The sequence below is a fragment of the Ornithodoros turicata genome, chromosome 4 (genome assembly GCF_037126465.1).
Source record: "Ornithodoros turicata isolate Travis chromosome 4, ASM3712646v1, whole genome shotgun sequence".
Taxonomy (NCBI): domain Eukaryota; kingdom Metazoa; phylum Arthropoda; class Arachnida; order Ixodida; family Argasidae; genus Ornithodoros; species Ornithodoros turicata.
The window spans coordinates 61755971-61781250 of record NC_088204.1 but is presented as its reverse complement, the minus strand read 5'-3'; the positions used below and the strand labels follow the sequence as shown (position 1 = coordinate 61781250).

The window sequence follows — 25280 nt, the reverse complement described above, 5'->3', positions numbered from 1 at the left end:
TCGACACTCATTCGACGGGAGAGAAGGTTGCAAAACCACCTTTCAAAATATAAGTGTGAGGGAGAGGAAGAAAGACGTTGAAGCGGAGCTACAATGAGTCGACACTCATTCGAATGGAGAGGATGCCGCAAAGCCACCTTTCGAAATGTCAGTGTGAGAGAGAGGAAGAAAACGTTGAAGCGGAGGTACAATGAGTCGACACTCATTCGACGGGAGAGGATGTCGCAAAGCATCTTTCAAAATGCAAATGTGAGGGAGAGGAAGACACTTTGAAGGGGAGGAGTCAACCAACCAATGCAACTCATTTAACGGAAGTGGACGTCACAAAGCCACCTTTCAATATATAAATGTGAGGAACAGGAAGAATATTTGACGGGAGAGGATGTCCCAAAGGACCCTGCTGTTTATAGTCGCTTTAGGAAAATAGCTTGCCTGCATTCCTCTGTTACAAGTTACAAAGCATATGTGTACGTCCGTAATCTACGATTACTCTAATGGTGTCCTATTGAATCGTGTCAGTAATTTCAAGTACCTCGGTGTCCATATTGCGTCAAATATGTCATAATTTACATGTGGACATGGTAGCTGAAAAAGCATTCAAAAAGCTTTGTTTTCTTAAACGGTCGCTAAGACACGCTACACCGGGCACAAAACTTATTGCACACAAAATGTTAGTTTTACCTGTTGTGGAGTACGCAAGACCTGTGTGGCATCCGTACACTAAGTCCGCAATGCAGAAAATTGAAAAAATACAGAATAGAGCTTTGTGCTTCATCTACAATGAGTATCGTTCGACAGTGTCTGTTTCTGGATTACGTATTAGGGCTGGTATTCCAACTATGTCTAAATGGTTTGACATGAACTGAATGAAATTTTTGTACAAAAGGCGGTATCTGCAACCGCTGGTCGGTCGCCCACTTCAGCGAGCTCATGATGAACTTTTCACTGAGATCAGTCTTTACTCTGATTGCTTCCGTTATTCATTTTTCCCTCGTACCATTCGCAACTGGAACCGGTTACCTTTATTTGTGATAAACTGTGCTAGCGTTGACACTTTCGTGTCAGCATTAGATAGATTTTTTTTGTAGAATTCAATTGCATTGTATCTTCTGTCTCTCTTTTTTTCGTTGTATCATTGTTCTGCTGCCACTCCTATTGTAGCCGTTGGGCTGATAGTATGTTCTAAATAAAAAAAAACATGTTGACACACAACCCACCCATTGCAACATCAGCTGCCGTTGCCAAGCCGAACCCCAAACCAAACATGCGGTGCATGTAGCTCGCAACATATTCTGTGCAAGCAGAGACAGAAGAGCGAAAGCAATGTTGAGTGGAAGCCACCTGACCCAGGAAAGTCTGTATTCACATTTCTAAGAGAACGCATGCTGCACGACTAACAGTGCACCTATGGACCAGTTCACCTTGCACCACCCGTGGAAAACCCACACCTGGATTCGAACCAGAGTCACCTCTCGCTGTCATTGGAGTATGTTGCCTGAACTTATCCTGTCCACAGATGCTGGGGGTTCAATAAAAAGAGACACTGAAACATTGAAAGTACACAAAATTTGTAATTACCACCATGTACATACAATGTTACTGCACTATTATGCATGTAACAGCAACTCCCATATAGACTAGTATAAAAAACTTGTAAATCAAGAGTGTCTCGTAAATAAAATCTACATTCGAATGCCACAAAGCATGCAGAATGGCATAAAATATAATTTCTCTTTATTATAAGAGACATTAGCTTTCGAGCTAAAAAAGTTGCCTCAAAAACGGCAAATAATGGTGCAGGCATTTCCATGCCTTGCAATGCTCTTTCATGTAATATTGAAAGACCGGGAAAGTCTCTGTTGATTCCTGACTTAGTAGTAAAGTTAGTAGCAAGTTACAACATCAATGTGATGTGCAAAACATCTAGCAGCAGCTATGAACCATGCCAGATGCCATACATTCTTGTTTGCTTCTTTGTACAACAATTTACTAGTGCAGTGCATGTCAAGCTTGGCTTGAACATTCATGCGCACCTTTTGCTTTCGGATGATGATTATGTGTGTAACCTTCTTATTTCTGAGGCAACTCAATAGTACATGGTACACAGCTAATACCTCGCTTTGCCCCAGGCATTCAAGCAACAACACTGAGCATTCTGCACAAGGTAGATACAATATGCTTGTTATTAGGTTATGAACTCTAACAAAAACAGTTGATACAATAAAATGTAAATATTGTAACAAAGGTGTTTTGGCAAATATATCCTCAGTTGTGTGCAGAACAATTGCTATTCATTCACTGTGCGGACGAAACCAACAAGCAACACAGGCTGCTACGTGACCGCTCTCATCCACTTGTTACAGCTGCAGTCTCATCTTTCGATGCCAGCCATGCGTCATAGACGGCAATTTCCCTGCGCTCCTTCTCAAAGTTGCGTGCCTCAAAAGAGAGACGGTTGTGGATGATCCTCTGCACGAGATCATGCGTCGTCAAGGTGTTGCCGCTGTCGATGACCTTGAACTTGCCACAGCGCTTGGGTTCCTGAGCGTATTTAAATTTTTTATGTTCATTCCCTACAACACAGAGCAGAATAATACGACAAAGAGAGATGCAAGACATAGATAAATAAGTAGACAATGTACAGAAGGTAACCTCATTGTCTGGCATTAAATATAGTACTATTGAAAATGAGTTTGAACTTTGAATGTAAAATGCACAAACATGAACTCCTTTTCCTGAAGAAAAGTCTTGTTCATCACTGTCACTGTTGCTTAAACCCTATCATTAATACATTACTAAAGCATCATATTCAGCCTGGTTGAGGAAAGTAGAAGTCTCGTGTTCCCTGAAGGAGCTTGGCACAGCCTGGATACCGGCGTGTATACAGTATATATATAGTGTATACCGGCACCGATTACAGCGTGACAACCGGGATTTGCGACACTGTGTAGAGCATGGCTTCCTCTATATGGAAAAAGAAAACCGCACACATCTAGTTGCTTTCTATGAGCCGCAGGGGCCGTTCACGCCAGGCACGGTTTTTACCAGCGCTGCGACCTTCATACGTGCCACATTGAGATCAGTGAAGAAACGTTTCATGGTATGCCGTTTCGCACTATCTGGGACTGCAAAAAAGATCGTAAAAATTCGTGATGCGTTTTGTGAGGGCTGGACTGTTTGACGCTGAACGTTGGATCGTTTCACGTGGAACCGCCCAGCAGCAACTAACACTGGGTGCACCAAATTTGCAACTTGTCTATCTTTCTTTCAGACAGAAATAGTGGCACTTACTGCATAGGCATCACTCCCATCAACGTCAGCCATGATTGGTGTTTTGCCATGACATACGATGTGAACCTGTAGCAGATAAACAGCATAAAGCAGGGTTGTAAAAAAAAAAATTTTAGGAATAAATCAAAAGGTCGGATTTATTTTACCTATATCAGTCTTTGTACCAAGCTTTTTGTTCAGACCACAAGCATTATGCTAAGAAAAATTTCCGATGTAAACCATGACAAGACAGATGCAAGAGAGGCCGCTAATGTAGTCGACAGACGTAGAGCTTAAAGAGATGAGTAAATGACACTAGGGTGCCAAAGGTGCCAAAGGAAATTACATTGCTCTCGATAACAAGTGAGCATCAACACAGCACTCTGAACATTAGATGATCTATTGTAACAAAATGTTAAAGCTACAGATGGAATATCAGAGACTTGGCCATGAACATTTTAGCAAATATCAGGCAGTCCAGATGCCAAGGCACTGCAGAAGATAATTGTGCGATGTCTTCTACACATCACCCCTATTTTTCTTTTCCTCACTTAGTACTTTGCCCTTCTAAGTAAAATTTCTACCACGTATAACAAAAAAATTGAGAATTATTCAGCACCCATTATTTACCATGCCTAAGAATGATATGTTCCCCTAGTAAAAAAAAAAAACAGCCTGGATCCACTGTGGATCCAGCCTGGAAAAGCAATCCCAGGGTGGAGCTGGGCTGGCCAAGGCTATTTCCATTCTGGGTCTAGGGCTGTTTGAATTTCCATTCTGAAACCATCCAACTTCCATTCGGAAACCAGGATGGCTCCCTGCTGGAGCCGAGCTGGAAATGGGATGTTCCAGCGAGGACGCTGGATTGTGCGAGATTCTTCGCTGTGAACATAACCTTGGCTTATATACGAAAAAAAAAAAAAGAGCCGAAATTAATTTCACAAATGTGTGCAAAGAATTTATGTGCAAATAACATGCGAAACGCAACTAGCTTACTTCACCTATGACTTATTTTCATCTATACACGCTGGTTTCCAAACAGACGTCATATTCATTGACTTCCGCAAAGCCTTCGATAAAGTTCCTCATCATCTTCTCCTTCATAAACTGTCTCTCCTAAGAATTGATCCAAATTTACTCGCATGGATCGGGGACTTTCTTCACAACAGAACTCAATTTGTCTATGCAAATAACACCACTTCCTCAACTACACCTGTCTTATCTGGAGTTCCACAAGGTTCTGTTCTCGGCCCACTTCTGTTCCTAATTTACATTAATGACTTACCGCATGCCATTTCATCAACCATTAGACTCTTTGCGGACGACTGTGTGATCTATCGTACAGTTACATCCCCCTCTGATAAATCTGCATTGCAAAGTGATCTCCATGCCATTTCTTGCTGGTGTAACACTTGGCTTATGCCATTGAACATTAACAAGTGCAAACACATGTCATTATGTCGCACTAACCATACGCTCAACACTTATTCTCTAGATAATATCGTACTTGACAATGTAAGTTCATATAAATATTTGGGTGTTCATATAACTAACAACCTCACATGGGATCTTCACATTAATCATGTATGCTTGAAATCTAACCAGATGCTAGGCTTCATCAAACGTAACTACTCCAAAGCACCTATCGAACTGAAGCTTCAACTCTACACCACACTAGTTCGCTCTAAAATTGAATACGCGGCGTCTATTTGGGATCCTTACCAGGATCACCTCATTCGGAAATTAGAATCTGTACAGAACAGGGCTGTTCGCTTCATTTTTTCTGATTACTCACGTCATTCCAGCGTCAGCGAGCTCAAATGTCGCGCCTCTCTACCACCTCTTTCTTTACGCCGTAAACTCTCTCGTCTGTTGCTGTTTCATAAAATCTACTATAATGACACTCTTCCCAGGTATTCTCTTTTTTCTCCTCCTCACCGCATATCTAGGTACTTGGATCATCCTGAGAAAGTCCTCATTCCCTTTAGTCGAACTAATCATTTCCAGAACTCATTCGTTCCCAAGACAGCAAATGACTGGAATGACCTACCTGCGGCCATCGCAGTGGTCCGGGACTCAACAAGATTCCGTTCCTTACTGCACGACGTATTTTATGTGTAACTTTGTTTTTTGTTTTTTTTTCATTTGCTTCCTCCCACTCCCCTCTGTAATTCCATGTGACTTGAGGGTAAATAAAGAAAGAAAGAGAAAGAAAGAAATATAATAAACTAAAATAATAAAATAAATAAATAAATACCCAAAAGTCTGCATGGTTATGCACAGAACTCCACGTACATGAGTAGATTGCAAAAAAAATTATTGTTGATTCGCTTTACGCTGCGAGACGTGAGCTTTCCCGGTCTGTCAAACCTAAACTATAGCCATAATACTCTCATCGTAAAATGCGACCAACCGCCATCAGCACCAACTCAGAAACCTACCCGCCCGATTCAAAGGGTATAGCGTATAGCCCCACTAGAGTCACTAAATAAGCTACGCTTCAGAGTATCGACACTGAGCCGCCATGTTGTTTCGGATGACCTCCAGCGCCATCCATTTAGCGCTCTTCTTAGTGTTGTCTTCTTCCACTGCTGAACTTCACCTTCATCTATTTCTACTGCCAAAATAGAGGTGGGGCTGGAGGTCATCCGAAACAACATGGCGGCTCTTTTTGCCTCAGTGTCGATACTCTGAAGCGTAGCTTATTTAGTGACGCTAGCCCCCACTATCATCATCATCATCATCATCATGCTTTGAACTGGGAAACGTCAGCTGGCGTGTTGGCGTCTTGGTAATTTAGATGTTTCCTCCTGCATTTCACCTTCGCTGACCGTATAAAAGTGTGAACGTCTTTGCATTTGTGTAGTCGTGTGCTCTGTTATGCATTTTGTTCCTGAACCCGTGCACGAGTTCTATTACGACAAAGTGTAAGCAGCGTGTGTAGTACGGTTAATCCTCAAGTCCGAAATATGAATCAAGAGGTGCGTAGTGATCCGATACTTATCTATAGTTATCTGAACTGCCTTCATGATGCGTCATTGTCCCGCTTGCACGGGGCAGTTTTTGGCAGACTTTGTCGGACAGTTAAATGAGAACGAGCGACTGAGAAGTGATCTTTGTGATTTCGCACACGCGTATGTATCAAACCTTGCATCAAATTGTGTGATATCACATTATCGTCTCATAGTGTTGCCACTGTTGCTGCAGGTACACTATTTGTAGTATATCTGTTATCATACCTGTTATGGGGTGTTAGTTATTCTTGTTATAATAAATATTTGAATTTATTGCTGATTGTCACTTTCTTCATTTGTTGGCGTGTTTCCAGTTTCTGCTTTGTGCAGCAATTTATCTCGTATAAGTTGCTCCTACTTGAGCGGAACCTCCTGCCTTGGAACATGGGTTCCAGCAGAAGATAGGCTGAAGTGGAAGCACATCGCAACCCGATAATCCGGCTGGACACACGCTGCATATCCAGCCTTGTTCCAGCCTGCGTCCACTGTGGAAAAAGTTCTAGACCAGTCTTTCTTCGGCTGGATGCAGCCCGTTTCTAGCCTGGTACAAGCCCATTTACAGCCTAGATCCAGTCAAATCCCAGGCCGGAACCAGCCTGTTTCCAGGCTAGATCCAGTCATATTCCAGGCTGGAACCAGTCCAGCTGGAATTCCCACTGCCATTTTTACTAGGGTGAGCCAGAAATAGGAATTGGTAAGGGTAAGTGTACCTACCCTGAAATGCTCCATGAGGTCTTTTGTGACAGCATAGGGAGCGCCAATTACCACTTCGTTCACATACTGCAAAAAATGTAAATTGACTCAATCAAGTTATGAGACACTCCAACATGCGCACTCACCTTGCATGCAAGTACACTGAGCACACGCTCGTGGAGGTTCATGATGGGGTAGTTGTAACCTTTGTAGCGATTCACAACCTGAAATACATTAACTTTACCACCTGTACTAGTAAAGGCAAGTTCAGGCAAAGTCCTAGAAGTGCATACAAGTACACATCCCACTAAAAGTGTTAAACGGTAGCAAAATTGCTTGCTTTCTTGAAATAGGTGAGATTCCCTACATTCTCTCTAAAAGCTATCACAATATCTATGTGCTTCCTACCCGGCTAGGTTACCACGCCAGCTTAGGGTTTAGTTCGATGTACATTGCCTTGCAGGGAAGAGTACATCTGGTGCTGAAAATTTCTGAGGCACTGGAAAATAGATCTCTTTGTCTAGCATGGGATAAAAGTTGACACAAGTGTGGACGTACATCATAAAAAGATGTGACGTATCTTTAAATGTGTAACACAGCACCACATGTTGAAATCATGAACTACTTTAGAATTTTGAAAAAACTCCAAAGATGCAGTTACAACACTCAGCACTGTCTGTTACTGTTATAGACACCTACCTGACAATTATCACTGTGTGTTGAGTTACATATACTCATCGAGGCCACAGTAAAGCTTAATGAATATTTCCGTGCTTATACTGGCTATACACACACCTTCCTCCTTTTGTATTCCATGAGAATCGTACCACAAAGTCTTCACTGTACGCTGAAGGTGTTGCAATTTTCGTAATGGAGCTTTCCTGTTGCTTATCCTCAAACTAACATCAGAAAGAACTGATGGTTACTCCTAACTACCCCAAACTGCTTGCCTAGAGGGTATCAATAAATAAATAAACCAATAGTAATCCAGCGAGAGGGTATTTTGCCCGCTTCATTTCTAAATGGGAAGATAAAGAAAATTTACAGCCTGTGAGACAGCAAGACTTACAGGCAGGGACCTACATTCCTACAGTGTTATAATTGCTCCACTTGCATTCGCCTGCAGAACACACTTTTTTTTTTTCGAAATCCCATCCACACTCAACCAGTCACACGGGACAAGAAGACACAACAGGGTGACTTCTCTCCAAAGCCATCCCTGACGTGCTACGTTCCTGAAAAGTTTGCTGCACATACTGACTCTGTCAAGGGTGCAACTTCAGCGACTCACTAGCCTTTTCGCTACACCTCTCTCTTTACTCCTCGTCCAACTTGCTACCCACACAATATTGCAAATCGGGACCTGCACCCACTACAAGGTGCAGCTGCAAGTACCCATGGGCATACCTGCCAACCTGACGAACTCAAAATTCGGGAGACTGCCCGCAGCGCGATGGGAGGGGGGGACACATTAATTTTGGACACCACTGGATTGTGATTCCTCTACGCAACAGCACTATAGTGTGGGGCTGCAATGCACTATCGTTGCTTCCATTAACCCCCAATCAAGGGAGACGCGTAGTCTCAAGCTCTCCATCAATGCATTTTACGCGGCCGCAGCCATTTCACCGATGATGGCAGTGGTCTTCGTCCGTCCACACCAGTGGCGCTTCGCTTCGTGATATTTTGTTAACGTCCTCCGGAACAGCGATCACACACGGTGTCTTACTCAGCGCGGCTGGTTGCGTTCAACCAGCAAACCCTTGAAAAGGCACTTCGCACTTTTTTTTCTTCTTCTATCACATCACATCACACACGTGCAAGTATTTCTTCTGTTTGAAGATCGCCATTGGAGGAGACGAAACTATTGTACGAGGCTGGACTGACGATAGGACAATAGCACGTCTTCTCGAGAAACACGGACACAATGAAACATGTGATCTGCCACGACCTCCAGCTATATATGGTTACGCCGCAAATATGTGGCTGTCTTCTTCAGGAATGTGTTTGAGCAGCTTTAGAGGAAAATGAGAGGCACCAATTTTTTGGGAGACTGGAGGATGCATCCGTACAACTGGGAGACTCAACGAAATTTGGGACTCTCCCAGATAATCCGGGAGAGTTGGCAGGTATGCGTTGGCCACCCAAGATTGTACTTACAGGATCAGTGTGCAGGCCCACTATGAGGTAGTCCCCTTCTGCCTTGGCCTTCTCTAGAAAGTCCAAGTAGCCAACATCTGATGTAGGGGGTCAAGCCCAAGCTCTAAAGTTTGTAATACAGGTCTAACCCCATCAAAGCAATCGCGTACAGATATAAAAATCTAAAGCTACACACTGATACAGAATTACTGATGTAGCACAAATGCAAATTAGTTTCATTAATCATGCCCCACGAAATAAATAAATTATCTTACAGGATGTGTCACAGCCGCTATCACGCGTCTCTATGGAGAGCGGACCTGAAAAGCATGGTTCATGTTGAAACAGTGGGGGGTGTGATTAGCTTACATCAAAAGGACGAATAACTATGTATGCTTTATGTGAAACGTGTGGTGAAGTTATTGATGGGCAATGAATCAGACAAGCAATTCAATTGACTATGCTACAGGGTGCACTTTGGGTTTAACGTTATTTGTTGTGTTTCAAATGAAACGCAACATATCATATGGATTATAACTAGAACTGTGTGTTTTAGGGTGAAACCTGGTAAGACCTGCTTTTATTCCTGAACTTACATCACCCTCACTTTGCACAAAACCCACTGCACAAGACAATGTTACAATGTATGAAGAGAGCGAGGAATCTTAAAGTTTAGCAGTCTATAGAAATACAATAATTTGGGCAAACATTACTTTTCAACTGAAAATATTGGGAAAAAGAGGTATAACAGTAGGATCAAATACACAGTATAATGGTGACTTTGACTGGCAGTACCAATGCTCTAAGCCACAGTGTTCCAAGCTGGAGGAAGAAAAAAAGATTGTGTCCTTAACTTCCCATATTCTCTATCATTCATTAATACAAGTTATGAGCTGTTTGTGTGTCATGTGCATCTATTGTACTACCCTACTGTGATCTGTATTTTCCTTAGCTGTCAATTCTCTGCCCTCAAAGCTCTTCTGACCTTTCTGGACACTGCTGGACTTAAAATTGTCTTTCGGCTCTGTCAGAAGAATCTGGCAAATTTGCAAATTATGGAGCCTGTCCTGCAAGCCGCAAACAAGACAACTGGCTTACGCAGGCATTGAAGAAATGTACATCTATGTTAACAAACATAAAATTTTAATTTTTTTGTTATTACTCCCAGATTTGGATAACCGTATGCTGAGGTAAACCGCAAAAAATAATCTTGCCGAAGTGCAAATTCAGCCACCACAATGGGCACTGGCGAATGCTAAGCACCGCACATTTGCACAGCAAATGAGCACTTCACGTTCTTTTTTTTTTTTTTCTAACTCAAATTCTTTACTATCAGAAAACATGATAAGATGCTAGAAATGGGGATCGGGTAGCAAAGCTAGAGGAGGTGCCACCCTCTGAAATACGAGAATTTTTCACCAGATATACAGGGTGTCCACCGTAACTGTAAAAGTAATTTTTAAAAACTCAAAAATCACTTTTTCCCAGTTTTAACCAATGGCGGTGTACTCTACGCCTAAATGCCCACCTTAAGAGGGCACCGGCAAGCTTCTGTGTCGACGGATTAATTAACTTTTGTTAATTAGCTTTTTAAATATCAACTATAGAAGATTGACCCTATGAGAACGTAGAGTCCCTTGGAATCACTGAAAATGGGATCGCTTCTACCATGGAGGAAGGAAACACAAGGAGTAGCCCCTCTGACAGTTTTCCATTGGGGCGAGCATAGCCGGCTTCGCATTGCATTCTGGGATGCAACTGTCTACCACGTGACTGCTCACGTGACCCTCCAGACAGCACGGCGCCATCGGAGCAGACACCGCCGCGAGCTGTAGTTGTGTCACAGTTGAGATAGCAGTATTACGCTGAATGCGTGCTTGCACCTTATTTCTGTATGTTCTAATGTTTACTCTTCGTTTACAAAGTCAGTCAAACGCAAAAGGAGTACGCGGGGCCAGAAACGTGTGGCAGCTGCGACTTCCAACGTATGCACGTTTCTCAATTAACTGTTAAAGAATGCCATACTCAGGGCACTATTAATCAGATTTGTGCAACAACAGAGGATATGAAATGAACCTGCGGCACTTTGTCAGGTCCCAAACGAAGAATTCAAGATGACTCAAACATACACAGGCGACTAAAACAACTGACCGTGTACTTATGAACAGAATGTGCTTCCGTGACAGAGCTGCTTTCAGTTCAACGAGAGCCGCAGCCGGGACAGGAACACATTACCATACGTCGTTTCTACGATGGTGCTCACATTTTCACCATATAAACTACTTTCGAAAAGCAAAATCATATGGAGAGGAGCACGAGAAACAAAGCCTTGCAAAACCGAAACTTTAGAGGGGATCACGTGGTGGACAGGGCATAATGGGGATTTTGACTCGAACGATCGCTAGAGGGTGGCTACGCTAGTCTGCAGCCAAGAGTCACTCCTTGTGTTTCCTTCCTCCGTGGCTTCCACTTGAGCGTCGAAAAATGACCACCAGAGCACCTTATCCAGGCCCTTTCATCGCGCTATAACTGCCTCAATTTTTGTTCTGAAAATGGGAACGTTACCAGTGGCCCCAAGGGATCCGATGGGTCAATCCTCTATCGTTGATAATTAGAAAGGTAATTAACGAAAGTTAATTAATGCATCATCACAGAAGCTTGGCTGAGCCATCTTAAGGTGGGCCTTTAGGCATAGAGTACATTGCCATTGGTTAAAACTGGGAAAAAGTGATTTTTCTATTTTTAAAAATTACTTGTATAGTTACAGTGGACACCCTGTATATAGCCACATAGCTCGATTTTACACTGTTTTAGAGCTCCAGAAATAAAACCAGTTTTTTTTTATTTTTTTATTTATTTATTTATTTACCATCAGAACGATGGGGGAGCCGAGACAAAAAGCTGGAAGCTTGGAAGCTTTTACCTCCTAATTTCGGAAAAATGTAAAACCAAAAACGCAATCGTGCATTTGCACAGGTGCACACTAAGTACACAGGTACGCGAGCCGACTCGTCGTCATTGAGAGTTTGGCCTCTGACCATAAACTGGGACTGTTCATCAGTTTAGTCGGAACAATTAATTGGTGACTGTATTAGGGGTTGATCTAACAAAGACGCACTAGAACAACTAAATGAAAAGGTTCTTCACCCAAACATTTCTGCATGGAATTGAGAGACATGAAAGGATACGAAATAGGTCAAAAGCTCCGGCGACGTAGACTATTCTGTCCGTGGCCTGAAAAATAGAAAGAGTGTTAACAAATGCTGTAAAGCTGTATATGCAGAAAAGACATACATACGTTTCCAAACAGTACTGCATTCACTATGAAAAAGCATTTACCCTACAACTAAACCTGTTTGGAGGAAGTACCAACTATACTGTGTAATCCTTGCTATAGGTTGAGCTTTTCTTTTAAATCATCTTGCAGGCCGGTCAGAGCTTGAACCTGTTTGCAGGAAGTATCAACTACCGTATCATCCTTGCTATAGGTTCAGTTTTTTTTTTATCACCTTATAGGCCGGTCAGAGCCTGAACTTCCTTGGAAGAAGTATCAACTACTGAAAACCGGACTATAGGTTGAGTTTTTTTGTTTTTGTTTTCATCTTATAGGCCGGTCAGAGCCTGAACCTGTTTGGAGGAAGTATCAACTACAGTATAACCCTTGCTATAGGTTGAGTTTTTTTTTGTTTTTTTGTTTGCATCTTATAGGCCAGTGAGAGCCTGAACCTGTTTGGAGGAAGTATCAACTTCTGTATAAACCGGGCTATAGGTTGAGTTTTCTTTTTTTATCACCTCAGGCTGGTCAGGGCCTGAACTTGTTTGGAGGAAGTATCCACTACTGAAAACCAGGCTATTCGCCTCGAGATCGAACAGCGTCGCCACCATGCGGCTGCTCCGTGAACTGCCTTTAGTGGGGATGCGCCGCTTGAGCCGGTGCTTTCGCTGTGGTCACCGTACTCGAAAACCTGCTTGGAAGGATCAATTTCTGGACTTTTGGGCTTTTGAAATCGGTTCAAAATGAGTGAAAATGATTTGGTGGAAAACTTTTTCAACTTCTCTAGTTCTCTGCGCCAGCGTGCTTATCAGGGAAGAAAACTACAGAATGTGCATATGTTCCACTCGGCCTTTGTTATATTATATTTGTCACTGCGGTTCTGTGTGTCAAACAAAATGTACCAAGAGCTAAGGTCAATGTTGTAACAGTTTTTTTTTTATCATAAGCATACAACTATGTCACAGTTATTTATAGAATGGTTTCTGTGCTAGCTGTTCGAAGTTACTTCATAGTGCTGAGTTAGGATATTCTGCACGCGCTTAAACACAAGTTGTATCGAATGTATGAATATATGGAATATATGAATGCATGAATATATATATATATATTTATGACACGGGTGCTTTTAAATGTGTGAATTTGAAGCTTTCGTCTCCTTTCATCTGACTGTATGACAGGGCTAGACTTTTATCTTTCACATATGTAATCATTGGCCCACACGCATTCAAAGTAAAATGCACCATCCCTGAACGTTCTATGTAAAACACACGTTTTTTTTTTTTTTTTTGGGGGGGGGGGGGGGGGGTATGAAGCACGTGTGCAACAGCGTGTTTCAGAATATACCTGCCGCTGGAAACAAAAACAATTTCCTGACCGGTAGCACCCCACACAATGTCAAGTCCACCACACAGGTGTGGTCATCTGCTAACATATTTTAGCACCATTTAATGAATGCCAGAACAGGAAATGAATCAAACCTCGAACCGCTCCCGGACTCGCACGACCTGAATAACCACTGCTGTTATTCGACGCAAAAATTGTAGCCAAGGGCCCTTATGTTGCATTCTTGCACATTTGTACACTTAGATTCATTGTTATTGTTGATTAGTACATTGTACATTTAGATCAGTGGAGACAGGAATTTTGAGTTTTTCCTTTATTTTTTAAATCCTTGTTGTCGCGACATAAGATAAAAAGGTACAGGGAAAGACAGCTATACACAAGCGACGAATAAATATTCGAGCGAGAGCAGCAAAAGACTAAAACAAAATCTAGCTTGGAACAAAGGAGGCAGTGTTTCCCTTCAAAAGCATACAGGAGATTTTCTTTTCACAACTTCGCGATTTGAGCGTTTCGCAGTGCAGCACTTTTTGTCAGCTTCCACACCATATCAGCGTTCTAAGTATCGCATTTCAAGACATCTGCAATATGTGAGGCACTGACAGCGGCATTTCATCCAGAAACACTGCGATATCCGTGTAGAAAAGCCAGAACCTGCTGCGTCCAATCATGCCGTATCCTCACTAGGGCATCCGTCGCAGCGCCACCTACAGTTCGATCTCGAGGCGAATAGACCGTTTACAGCAGAGTTATCTGGGCGCCGCCATCTTAGCGCACGTGACCTTGCACGCCACTGCGTGCTTTCTGTTTCAGCTACCTGTTAGCCCGGCGCACATAGTACAGCGGTGCAACCCAGAGACACTTTCCCAGATTTTAAACTTTGTGCAATGAATTCCGGATGGAAGGATGACACGAGGCTTTGGCCGAAGCTTCAACGGTCAGGTGAGTGCACTTTTTTATATAATGTAAGTTGATTTGCTTGATTTAGAGTGATATTTATCTCCTCGTGTGTCCCACATGATCAGTCCCACTACACTCGAGTTACTACACGTTTGGGCATTTTTTGTCTTCTTTTGTTGCGCATACGTTACGTGGTGGATACGTTCCTAATGTAACATCGTAAGATCGTTATTTCTAGCTTTTTATCACAAGAGTTGTGGCATAGCTACCTGAGCAAGATATGCGTGAGGGCTGTAATGTTTTAGTTATGAAGCACCATTCTTTTATTGTTGATTTCAGACGTATAGAACTACATGATCAACAAGCTAGAGGGAGACAGAAATCCTGCGCTGAACTGCAGAGGGTTTGCAGAGGGAACGAAGGTATTTGACAGCGGCCATGTCAGTGTAGTACTGTGCCAGTGCAACGATGGTGTATGCATTTTAAAGACGGACATCATGTCGACGTAAACAGTGAGCAGACTGTATAGTCCAGACACCCGCTTTGGGCCCACTTTGGCGGCAACATACACTTGTAAAGCGGGTTTGAGCCGCAGGTGCAGTCATATTTGTACACTTCCCATCAAGGATGTAGAGGCAACAAACAAGAGGCTCATGAGTGCTTCATGCACTGACAAGGAATGTACATAGAACCATTCAAGGACTGACATAGATGTACATAGAACTGCAAGGAACGTGACCCCTGCTACTATGGAGAAAGTTTATTCTTACAAGCAGCAGCCAACGCCTACAGCGGAGTTTGGGGCTCACACAGAAATGCTGCGCCACTTTGAGGGCTGCATTGCTTACCCTCGCTGACTTTACCGGTTTGAAATCCTTCCTCTGAAGATTCGATACGCACCGTTGTTGGATCAGCTTGTTTTTCTCTACTTGTGGGAACCCGTGCATTGCAAAAGGCCTCGAACATGGGCAGTCTTTGTATAGCGACGGCTCGTGAATTTGACAAACTGCTTCGTCCCACACGATCAGATTTCTGTCACAGTTTCGACACTCAATCACGGAACCCTCTGCTTTTCCAGAATTTGCACAGAACTGTAGCACAGCGGCAAAAAGGGTCAGAAGCACTCACGTAGGCAAAGTATATAGGCACTCGCAGAAGGCAAGCAATGGTGGGGCTACTGTGGCGCCATCTATTAGCGCCTGAAGCAACTGGCTGCTGTAAACGGTCTATAGGTTGAGTTTTTTTTTTTTTTCATCTGTTACGCCAGTCAAAGCCTGAAACTGTTTGGAGGAAGTATCAACCACCGTATAAACAGGGCTATAGGTTGAGTTTTTTTTTCATCATCTAGGCCTGTCAGAGCCTGAACCTGTTTGGAGGAAGTATCAACTACCATATAAACTGGAATATAGGTTTTTGTTTTCATCTTATAGGCCGGTCAGAGGAGGAGGATCATGGGTGACCTCTGGCTATGCGCCTGCGTCACGCATGGTGTGCACGAGTGGGCCGAGCAAATGGAGACTGAATGGCGATATGACCTCTTGTTCATTATGCATGTTGTTCAGTATGCAAGTAGTCTGTGGACATACGTAAGCACAAACACTTCCCGGCTTTTCAAGTACGATGGAGTGAGGCACTGCAGACCACTAGATGGATTGCCCAACTAGGTTACGGGTAGGATAACTTGATTGTAGAAAAAATTCTTTTCGGGGTACCTGTGAGAATCTGCTGGCTTCTTAATGGGCGTGAAAGATGAGACACAAATAGTACCTCGGTCAGAGCCCACAGATCAAAGTCTATAGGTCAGCAGGGCTGCCATTATGAATTATTGGCTTTAACAGTAATAGAAAACAGCATCTGCAGGACACTTATAAGGGCAAAGAAGTGGCAAATAAAAATGGCACTCGCCATTACAAAATTGAGCCGTGCGAGGGTTGTGCTCTGTTGCACTCATATCCAGCTCTTGGTTGCTATTCTTGCTCAATTATTTGCAGTTCCATTTCAGAGTGGAAAAACACTGCAGCCTCGCAATGTGGACTGAGGTACAACCCATCCTCCACTTTGCTTTATCCTTGCGATGTACACACCTTTGGCTCCTTGCCCTCTGCAAACTGGATTATCTTCTGCGTTGTCGGAAGAAACTGGGAAATCCCTGTCCATGGGCTATGTGTTGTAGAATCCTGTAAGGTAAAAGAAAAAGTCCTCGTTACATCATGTCATTACAACGTAATACCTCTGTTAGACGGGCACGCATACAGCCTTTGAGGTTACAGCATTACGAAATGCCCGTAGGTGGAATACAGCCTTAAAAACTGGGAGGCTGTGACATGGCATCCATGAAGACATCTTGCCAATGATGTCTACAGTGCTAAGCACATTTGTGAACGTTAAACAGCATTTGTGAAATCACTTTGTTCTCGCTATAGGTATTCGGAAACTACGTTTGATTGGTACTTAGTCAATTTGAAAAATACAACAGCAAACGATACTGCTTCGAAGCACTTCGGATGTCGTCTGCATCTCGGCACACTCTGGCCACCCTGTGTTTCGACGTCGCTTGCTTTCCTTCGGTTTGGCTTTTTTGTGCAGACGACCTGAAGTGATGCCATATGTGCAGGGATTTGAGGATATCACTATGAACATAGGAATGAAGCAAAGTGCTCAAAAGCATCGGAAAATCGGCAACCGTATAACGCAAAAAGACTGACAGGAGCATTTTATTTCGAATTAAACGACATCTGCGCCATCCCGTCCGTGGCATCTGGTAACGAGGCTTTGGCAGTTTTGAGGGAACTCCGTAAACTGTGTTGTGGGAACACTGTTGCCTTCACACCTCCGCTTTGTCGCAAAGGCCATATGGCTGATTGTCTGGCAAGAACTTAATGGCCGTGTGCACATAAGGCTGTATGTGTGCCCGTCTGACAGGTGTATAAGATAAGTGTAGAATTCTCATAAGCACCACTCCTTTGACAGTACAGTTCAATCGATATATGTGCACCACACACACAGACAAAAGTGCTGCCTTGAATTGCCTGCTTTGAGCACTGACACAACAGAAAACAAACAGAGCAGGGCACACACAAGTGAAAATAAAGGCATTTTGTTTGGATCGACAGCTGTTCACTCTCTAGTTGTGAATCAAGGACTGACTGTGTAACCGTAAACTCCCAAGAAGAAAAGCATGCAAGTCATACCAGGGAGTTAATACTGCATATAACCGTCCACCTTTCTGTGTATAATTAAGAAGCAAGTATATGCAGCGTTTATGCAATGCACTAGTAGCATAGGCTCTAAGGGCATACAAATCAGTGTCAATTTGCAAAGGAATGATTCACCTCCTTAAATGCTGGCACACAGTACAACATATCTGAAGATTTCAAGAGAACCCATCAGGATTTTCTCTTGGCTGATGAATCTCTCAAGTATCCTGCTGCAATTAAGTCTACACAATATTGCTCTTTCTTACTCACATGTACACAGTCGCACTGACATCGGATGAGTGTTCCAGATTGGTTCAACATTTACGCAAAGCACGGAGGCGTATGCGAACTACGCGGCACTATAGGCCACTGCCACAACAGCTGCAAGTTTATCTTTCACCACAGATAAGCTGCCAGCCCTCAGCAGAGAGAACTCGCCGGACAGCACAGGCTGAATGTTGCAGGAAGGATGACCTTGCCACCTTCAAAGCAACTAACACCCAGCGTAGCGTGAAACCCAGGCACACTGAAAGCCACATGTGACCGTCGTACACTTACGCCATGTCCGTTCTGCTCCAATCCACCCACATGGGGAAAGTCAGTTCCCGAGAACTGTCAAGTTCCCAAAACAAAAGAGAGTCAGCCAGTCAAAAAAGTTTTGATCAACAGGTGTGTCTCCCTAAATGTACCCAAGACAAAATCAGAGTGGACAAAGCAATCCTGATTTAACGAGGCTTCTTTTCGCCACGTTCTATACGCGTAAAATTTCTGTCTATAGCCATGTTCAACTTAAGGAAAAGAAATCTGGTCCGTCAGCTCTTAAAATATTAGTGCGGTTTTCAGTCTCCCTCCTCCACCAGATAATGTAATCCATCATCCTCACTCTCCTTCCGTATTGGCCGTTAAGTCTGGCCGTTAAGACACTGCCAACACCATCTAGATACGGAAAGCCTGCGCGCTCGTCGACGTGACGTAACAATTAAGGGTCCGCCAATCAGAATCGTGTTCTCAAGAGCCGTAGCCAATCACGAATGTGCTTTCAGCAGTCGTGGCTATGGAGAAGAACCACCGCCGTCTGCAAGTTGTGATTGAATGTACCCGCGTACTAAATGGGAAAACTTGGAAATAAAGCGCAAAACGTACCCAAACTTTCTCAAACTGATTTTCTGGAAAGCGTGCTGTACTTTTTGCCTAAATATTCAGGTCCGCAGGTTCCAAGTAAGCTGCAATAATTTGCGGGTTATTGAAATGGCAGAAAGGGCGAATTGCAGTAGCAGACGAATTGTGACTATATATGTGAACTGAATATATGACGTAGTATGTATACCGGGTGTCTCAGTTAAATCCCCGGGCTAAATAATTCGCGAACCGGAGCACCAATCGAATAACTTTGTTTTTTACAAGTATCTGTCCAATACCGCCTACAAGATGCGGACCGCGTGAATGAGGGGGAGGCACTCGTTATTTAAATAAAAATTCAAACGAGTTTCGTGAAAAAAGCTAACTTCTAAAGCAGGGCGCAGTCGGCATTAAAATGGGTACTACCCCTTCTGGGACCTTCAGTGGACACCTTTTAGAGAAAAATCTGCCACCGAAGCGGGTCATTTGTTGCAGTAATTAATTGGTTTTCTGTTTACATATTTTTGTCGCGGCTGGTCGCGGTGAAGCGCAAAAGGACGCTCTTTCACTCCCATGTCCACCAATTAATTACGTCCTTACACCAATGAATTACATCCTTTTGCGAAATAATGAGCGCCTCCCGCTCATTCATGCGGTGCGCATGTTGTAGGCGGTATTGGACAGGTACTTGTAAAAAAGAAAGTTATTCGATTGGTGCACCGGTTCGCGAATTATTTAGCCCGGGGATTTAACTGAGACACCCGGTATATGTGAATGACTATATATGACGCAGCGAAGGAGGGAGAGGAGGCGATAAGCAGGCCTTCCGTATCTATGTGGCGTTGACACTGCGCGAGCCCTCGCCTGCATGGTGGCGCGCAGAATCTCTTCTGGCACGCTATCGTGTCTCCTTATCTACAGCGGCGTATGTAGATGATGAACCAGATTTCTCTTCCTCCTTCAGTCGAACAAGTACAACTATGGTTGTAGCAACCTATGTGGCTAAATGGGGCTCATACCTATGGCAAAGGCTGGTAAAGGTGTGGTTGTGAAACTACCAGCTACTGTAACGCACGTACTGATCGCTAGCCCTTAATTTTAACAAATTTGTGACTTAAAGTTTGCAAAGTTGAAAGGCATGCGAGAATTGTCTAGCAAGATGCGGCACTTTGAAAACTATGCTGGAATCGCAAACTTTACCTTCACAGTTGGCTGTACAGGTTACTGCAATGCCTCCTGTATCCCTATACCTGTCAAGTCAGCGGGCTCCCCGTTCTCCGCGTATGTCCGTGTTAGTATGCTGGGCCTCCATATGGTGGCGCCAAATCCCTTGGATACGCACCGAGTGATAAAACCACAGCAGCCGTCCGCAAGCAGAATTTATCCTCGCGTTGCGAGAAGAAGCACTTCAATTCGAAGAATTTTAAAAAGCATGCGAAATAATTCGAAAAACGAAGGACTGATAGCAGACGACAGTTCTGGCGACCCTCGGGAACTAGCGCCACCGCTGCAAAAGGGGGGCCGCGGGAGAGGAGGAACAGGAAAGGGGCGAAGTACGGAGCGAAGTACGGAGCGACCGTCTTGCCGGGCATTACAGATATAGGTAGGAGGCGTTGGTCACTGTTAAGCGTTTGCGATGCCTGTGCAATGCCGGAAATGTGCTTCGGGAACCTTGGACTTATCCCAAAATAAACAAATTAAGCTACGAATTTTAGCACCCAGAATTCATGAAATTTTAGTGGCTGCAAGTATGTGCCCTACATCCCGTTCGCGAAAAACTGATGTCGCAAAACTAAAGGGTTTTACAGCTAGAGGACGACAACTAAAGGGTCTAGAAATGAGGAGGCTTTCTTTACACTAGACGGTCTTGGCACTTTTTCTTCCTGATACTTCTCGCAATGACACAATTTTATGTTATCGCCAGTATTATTCTAGTAACTTAAATGGGAGACTGCATGGCACTATCAGCTCTACCCAGAAATGTAGCATGTGGTGAGTGATGTTCTTCATGAAGGTATGTTGACATGTGGTATCTACATGAAGTGCGTAATTATAGTCACAATCTATAGCACTGCGCTGTGAGAATGGTAGGAAGGAACACACTGCAGTACTCAATGGAAGAAATAACACCACCGTATATCTTTCTTACTCTTTATAATGAACACCTGTTTAACAAAAAAGCAAAAGTTATAACGCTGAACAGTCTTTGTCTTTGCGTGACCCTTGCTCTTCTGTGTCATTTTGTGTGTGTATAAAGTTATGAGCACCACATGCATGTGGTGATCATAGTTTATTTATTTATTTATTTATTTATGATACCCTCAGGGCTTTGAGCATTACAGAGGGGAGGGGCGTATGTAACAATAAGTTCAAATATAAGAGGATGCATACAGAAGACACAAAACAATGAAAAATTAGACAATAGTTCTGACAGTGAGAATGTGGTGTACTACCTTGGTGAAGTTACACTTGTTATGATACACCCTATGAAACAGAAGCTACCTCTCGTGACGCCGGCGAGATTACTCATTGAATCTGCACATGGGAAAAACTTTTGAAAGGGATTCACGTGCATTTGTTTAGTGTCTGCTACAGATATGACTTAAATTTTACTACAGTTGCTACTGATGCGACGAAACATCTAAAATATCACGCTTTCAGTAATGCTCTTGATCTCTATGTATTCTCTGGCAACATAAGGGTGTTTGAAGCTCACTGCAAGTATAAACCTGAAACAGGTCGCTTACCTTATCCTCATACACTGTAGAGACATCATCAGTTGTTTTCTAATAAAATAATTATAATTACAAAGCAGGTAGGAGCTATGGTATAATGCAACTAAAACAAAGCATCTGCATACTACCATGTCCTTTTGTGAGGCTGCCTCCGTAATGCTGTAGTTTGCATCAGCTTCTTGTTTACGGAAGTTTGTACAATGTGAAATCGTTGCAAACCCTGCTTAGCAAATTTACCTTTACATTTTTCAAATTGGTCTACTAAATTCTGCTATAAAGCATTCTGACTGTATTTTGTGGTTTTGTTACAACTTGTTCTAGCTAGCTAAGCGGCATTCGTGAGAAAGCACACATAAAACTGAGTTTAAATATCTTATTGTTAAAAGGCATAAAATTTTACTTTTTATTGATTGGGATGTATTTTTTTGCTAAATAACTAACAGATATACAGTCATGTCTCAATTATGGAAACAGTTTCAAATTGCCTAACCTGAAAAAAGGAAGAGAAAAAGAATCGTGTAACAAAATCGAAATTCACCAAAAGGTATGGGTGTCCGAATCTGAATATTTTAAGTCGAATCGAATATCGAATTGAATGAGGGAAAAAATTCCGAATACCGAATCGAATATCGCTGTTTCCCGCCAGAGCGATGTCACACAGCTTCGCGGTTTATTGTTGCAAGGGGGGTAAAAAGGTCAAAACAGAGATAAGGTGATAAGGTTCCCCCACCATGCAATCCCTTTGATCTTATCTCCTCCATCACCACCAAAGGGAAAGTCATTGCTTGCATTACGCAATATGATGTAAGGGCGTTTGTGGTGAGGATCGCCCTCCCTTTTCAAAAGAAGGAGCAGCGTGACTCGCGTGTTCTCGCGTCACGGGGGAACGACCTCTGTCGCATCCTGGGCTCATTCGTATCACCCGTAAAGGCAAGATAACGCGTTCGTATCATTCGAACTCGAATACATGGGAAGAATAGGCACTCCGGCCGGGACCAGAAAAGAATTCGTATCATCCCGAAATTCGTATAATCCGTGATCGTATCATCGAGATTCTACTGTATTCGTGCAAAATTTACAATATGTGACTTTCGCACTAAAAGTTTCCATTTTGTAGCCCATGGCTTTAGTGTAATTTTTCTGGCATTAACTGTCACAAGAAAGACATGCAATCCTTCTGTTTAAAGCCCTACTCTTTAATTTTACATGAGAGTGCGTCCTGCTTTTCAGGTGAGCCTACACTTACCGGAGTACAGCAGTGGTTACCTTCATTTCAAAATTTTGTCAGGCAGTAGCATGTTATACGGATGAGGCTGTAATTGTTTCAGACAACCACAGGCCATTTGTGAAACAAACGAATTGGCATCCTGCCTCAGCTTAGCCATGAACACCCTTTAGTTTCTTTGCACTCGTCCTAGGAAGTTGCACTACTGAAATTTTAGATGTAAAGGACATCTTTAAGACACCCTTCTTGTTTGTGGGCTGCAGTCATTATTCAAGAGTCCTAACTTTTTAAAGGCAACCTCACAGACATCAAATCAAAGTCCCTCATTGGCACCGCTAAACTGCATGTGGAAGGGGCGCCGCCCTTTCCACAGAGAATGTCTACAAAACTAACTTTGGATAATGTTATCTTAAACTAAACACCGTCCGGCCTGTGTTAATCCTGCAGCAAGGGCAATTTCGTAAAGGAGGCTTCACCTCATGCACGGAAGCATCAGGTGAAGCCCACTTTCGGGTTGTGTCGCTCATATTTGTGGAATAGTCGAATGTTCGAAAAATCGAATATTGGATATTCGATTCGCGAATCAAATAGTTCGAGCGTTTGATATTCGATTCGAATTTGAGAATTCGAATATTCGCACACCCCTACCAAAAAGTGTAAAATCCAGTGGGGCAGACCGAATCAGAAGTCCCTGGCCAGAAGTGGCCGCTACTAAAAACTACTGCTACTAGAAACATACTGTAAGCGTATCTTTATTCACGATGCATTAATTTTCGCGAATTTCGCGCCCATTATAAAATCGCGAAAAATCGTACTCACGAACACAGCTTCACATTGATTGCGCGGAAGAAAACAGGCATAGAATTGCGAAATTAAATACTCACGAATAACTTCCTAAATGCGATTCGCGAAAATTAGTACATCGCAAATAAAAATACATTTGCTGTACTGTTCTTCACAGCCAAGTAGAAGAACATCTTTTGTTTGAAATATGAGCACTTCCTGGCCCAAAGCATTTGCTTCAATCATACTTATTCCATGCTAGATATGAAGATAAGATAATTTGGATTTTTGTGAATAAACAGAACGTAATGAATATGCGCAGCCATACGAAAGGTGCTTGCGTAAGGTTTGTGTATGTAGATCCTAGAAGTTTCGCTCTGTGGTGTATGACTTACTTCACCATTGCCAAAATTTAAACTGTATGAACACTCATTACAACAGAACATTTTTTTTTCACTCGACACGTGAATGAAACGACTGCCCACCTTGCTGATGTTGCCAGCGTGTTCTTTGTCCACCCCATACTCGTGCTCCCCCCTGTTGTGATGCTGCTTTGTCATAAGAAGCATTCTGCAACACGAAATATTTTCATTAACTGCGCAATACGAATGACGAAATAAAGGGATACCCCAAACTAAGACGATGCCAACCTACCTGCCCACCAAATCCGTTGTGGAAATGCCTGCAGTCCTCTGGCACTCCCTAGTGAGCAGAAGATGCATAAGAACACGTTAGATTACACAAAACTTGATGGGAAAACATAAGAGACATGGGCACAAACAGCGTTCAGCTAGCAGATGGTTTATGCTCTACAAGAGTTTGTGTCTGTGCAGAGGAGAGGGTAAAATTCAGAGAAACCACATGACAAATTGTCTGTCCACACACAAGGCACTCATAAACGGGTAGACTGGCCGTAGACCAGCATGGATCCGCAGAAGAAACCATGTGCGTCTCCCTTGGAAGCGTTATTAATTTATTTGCGATTTACGAGCTCGTTAGGCCTAAGGGAGCTCACACCATGCAGAGCCGTGTATTAAAAGGGAGTCTGGCCTTTAATGGGACCTGCCTATACCTGGAGCTCCACCCACTTTTTGAGCTGTCTGACCAATGAAGTCTTGAACTTCAGGGCGCTAACGATCGCTAAAGGGGCGCTAAAGATCCATACTATCTGTCCCATCCTACATGGGCAAGATATTACACCTGTAAGCCTGTAGAAAAATCCTAATGTAAGCTTGAGCACATGGCAGTGTAGCAGTACTGTAAACAATAAATGGGCCAATGACCTGCCGCTAGCCTCCAACATTTTCCCCAGCACAGGGTCACCTTTGTGGCTAAAGACTCGTCAGGTTAGCTGTTGTCTTTTCTGTTTGTCCCACTCAACCAGTTGCTAGATTAATGTTGCTTTCGCATTTTGTTGTCATGGTTCTCTAATGTGCAAGTAGAACAATTAATATCTTAAATAGATAGTTCGCTCTTGATGGATAAGATTGTATATTTTTATTGGAGAGAGGAGTGAGTTTCCTACTTTATGAAGTTCTTGAAGATGTGTTGTGTGAAGGTGTATGGTATGATGTAGCACCAGCATCACAA

At 43.1% G+C, this 25280-nt stretch overlaps 1 protein-coding gene across 3 annotated transcripts in view; it reads right to left on the bottom strand.

Moving 5' to 3' along the window:
• Positions 1 to 1551: 1551 nt before the first annotated feature.
• Positions 1552 to 25280, bottom strand: part of LOC135391664 (ethanolamine-phosphate cytidylyltransferase-like) — a 33266-nt gene continuing 9537 nt past the window's right edge. Inside the window, exons 7-17 of one of the 3 annotated variants that reach the window (XM_064622002.1) lie at positions 24345 to 24392; positions 24176 to 24260; positions 21695 to 21733; positions 18387 to 18440; positions 16716 to 16808; positions 12305 to 12350; positions 9138 to 9214; positions 7124 to 7201; positions 6999 to 7064; positions 3292 to 3357; positions 1552 to 2541 (exon numbers count right to left, since the gene is read on the bottom strand). In XM_064622002.1, the coding sequence (XP_064478072.1) occupies positions 2347 to 2541; positions 3292 to 3357; positions 6999 to 7064; positions 7124 to 7201; positions 9138 to 9214; positions 12305 to 12350; positions 16716 to 16808; positions 18387 to 18440; positions 21695 to 21733; positions 24176 to 24260; positions 24345 to 24392 (847 nt within the window). In that variant the 3' untranslated portion in view covers positions 1552 to 2346. The remainder of the gene's footprint in view (positions 2542 to 3291; positions 3358 to 6998; positions 7065 to 7123; positions 7202 to 9137; positions 9215 to 12304; positions 12351 to 16715; positions 16809 to 18386; positions 18441 to 21694; positions 21734 to 24175; positions 24261 to 24344; positions 24393 to 25280) is intronic. The other 2 variants (XM_064622003.1, XM_064622004.1) reach the window with 2 other exon arrangements.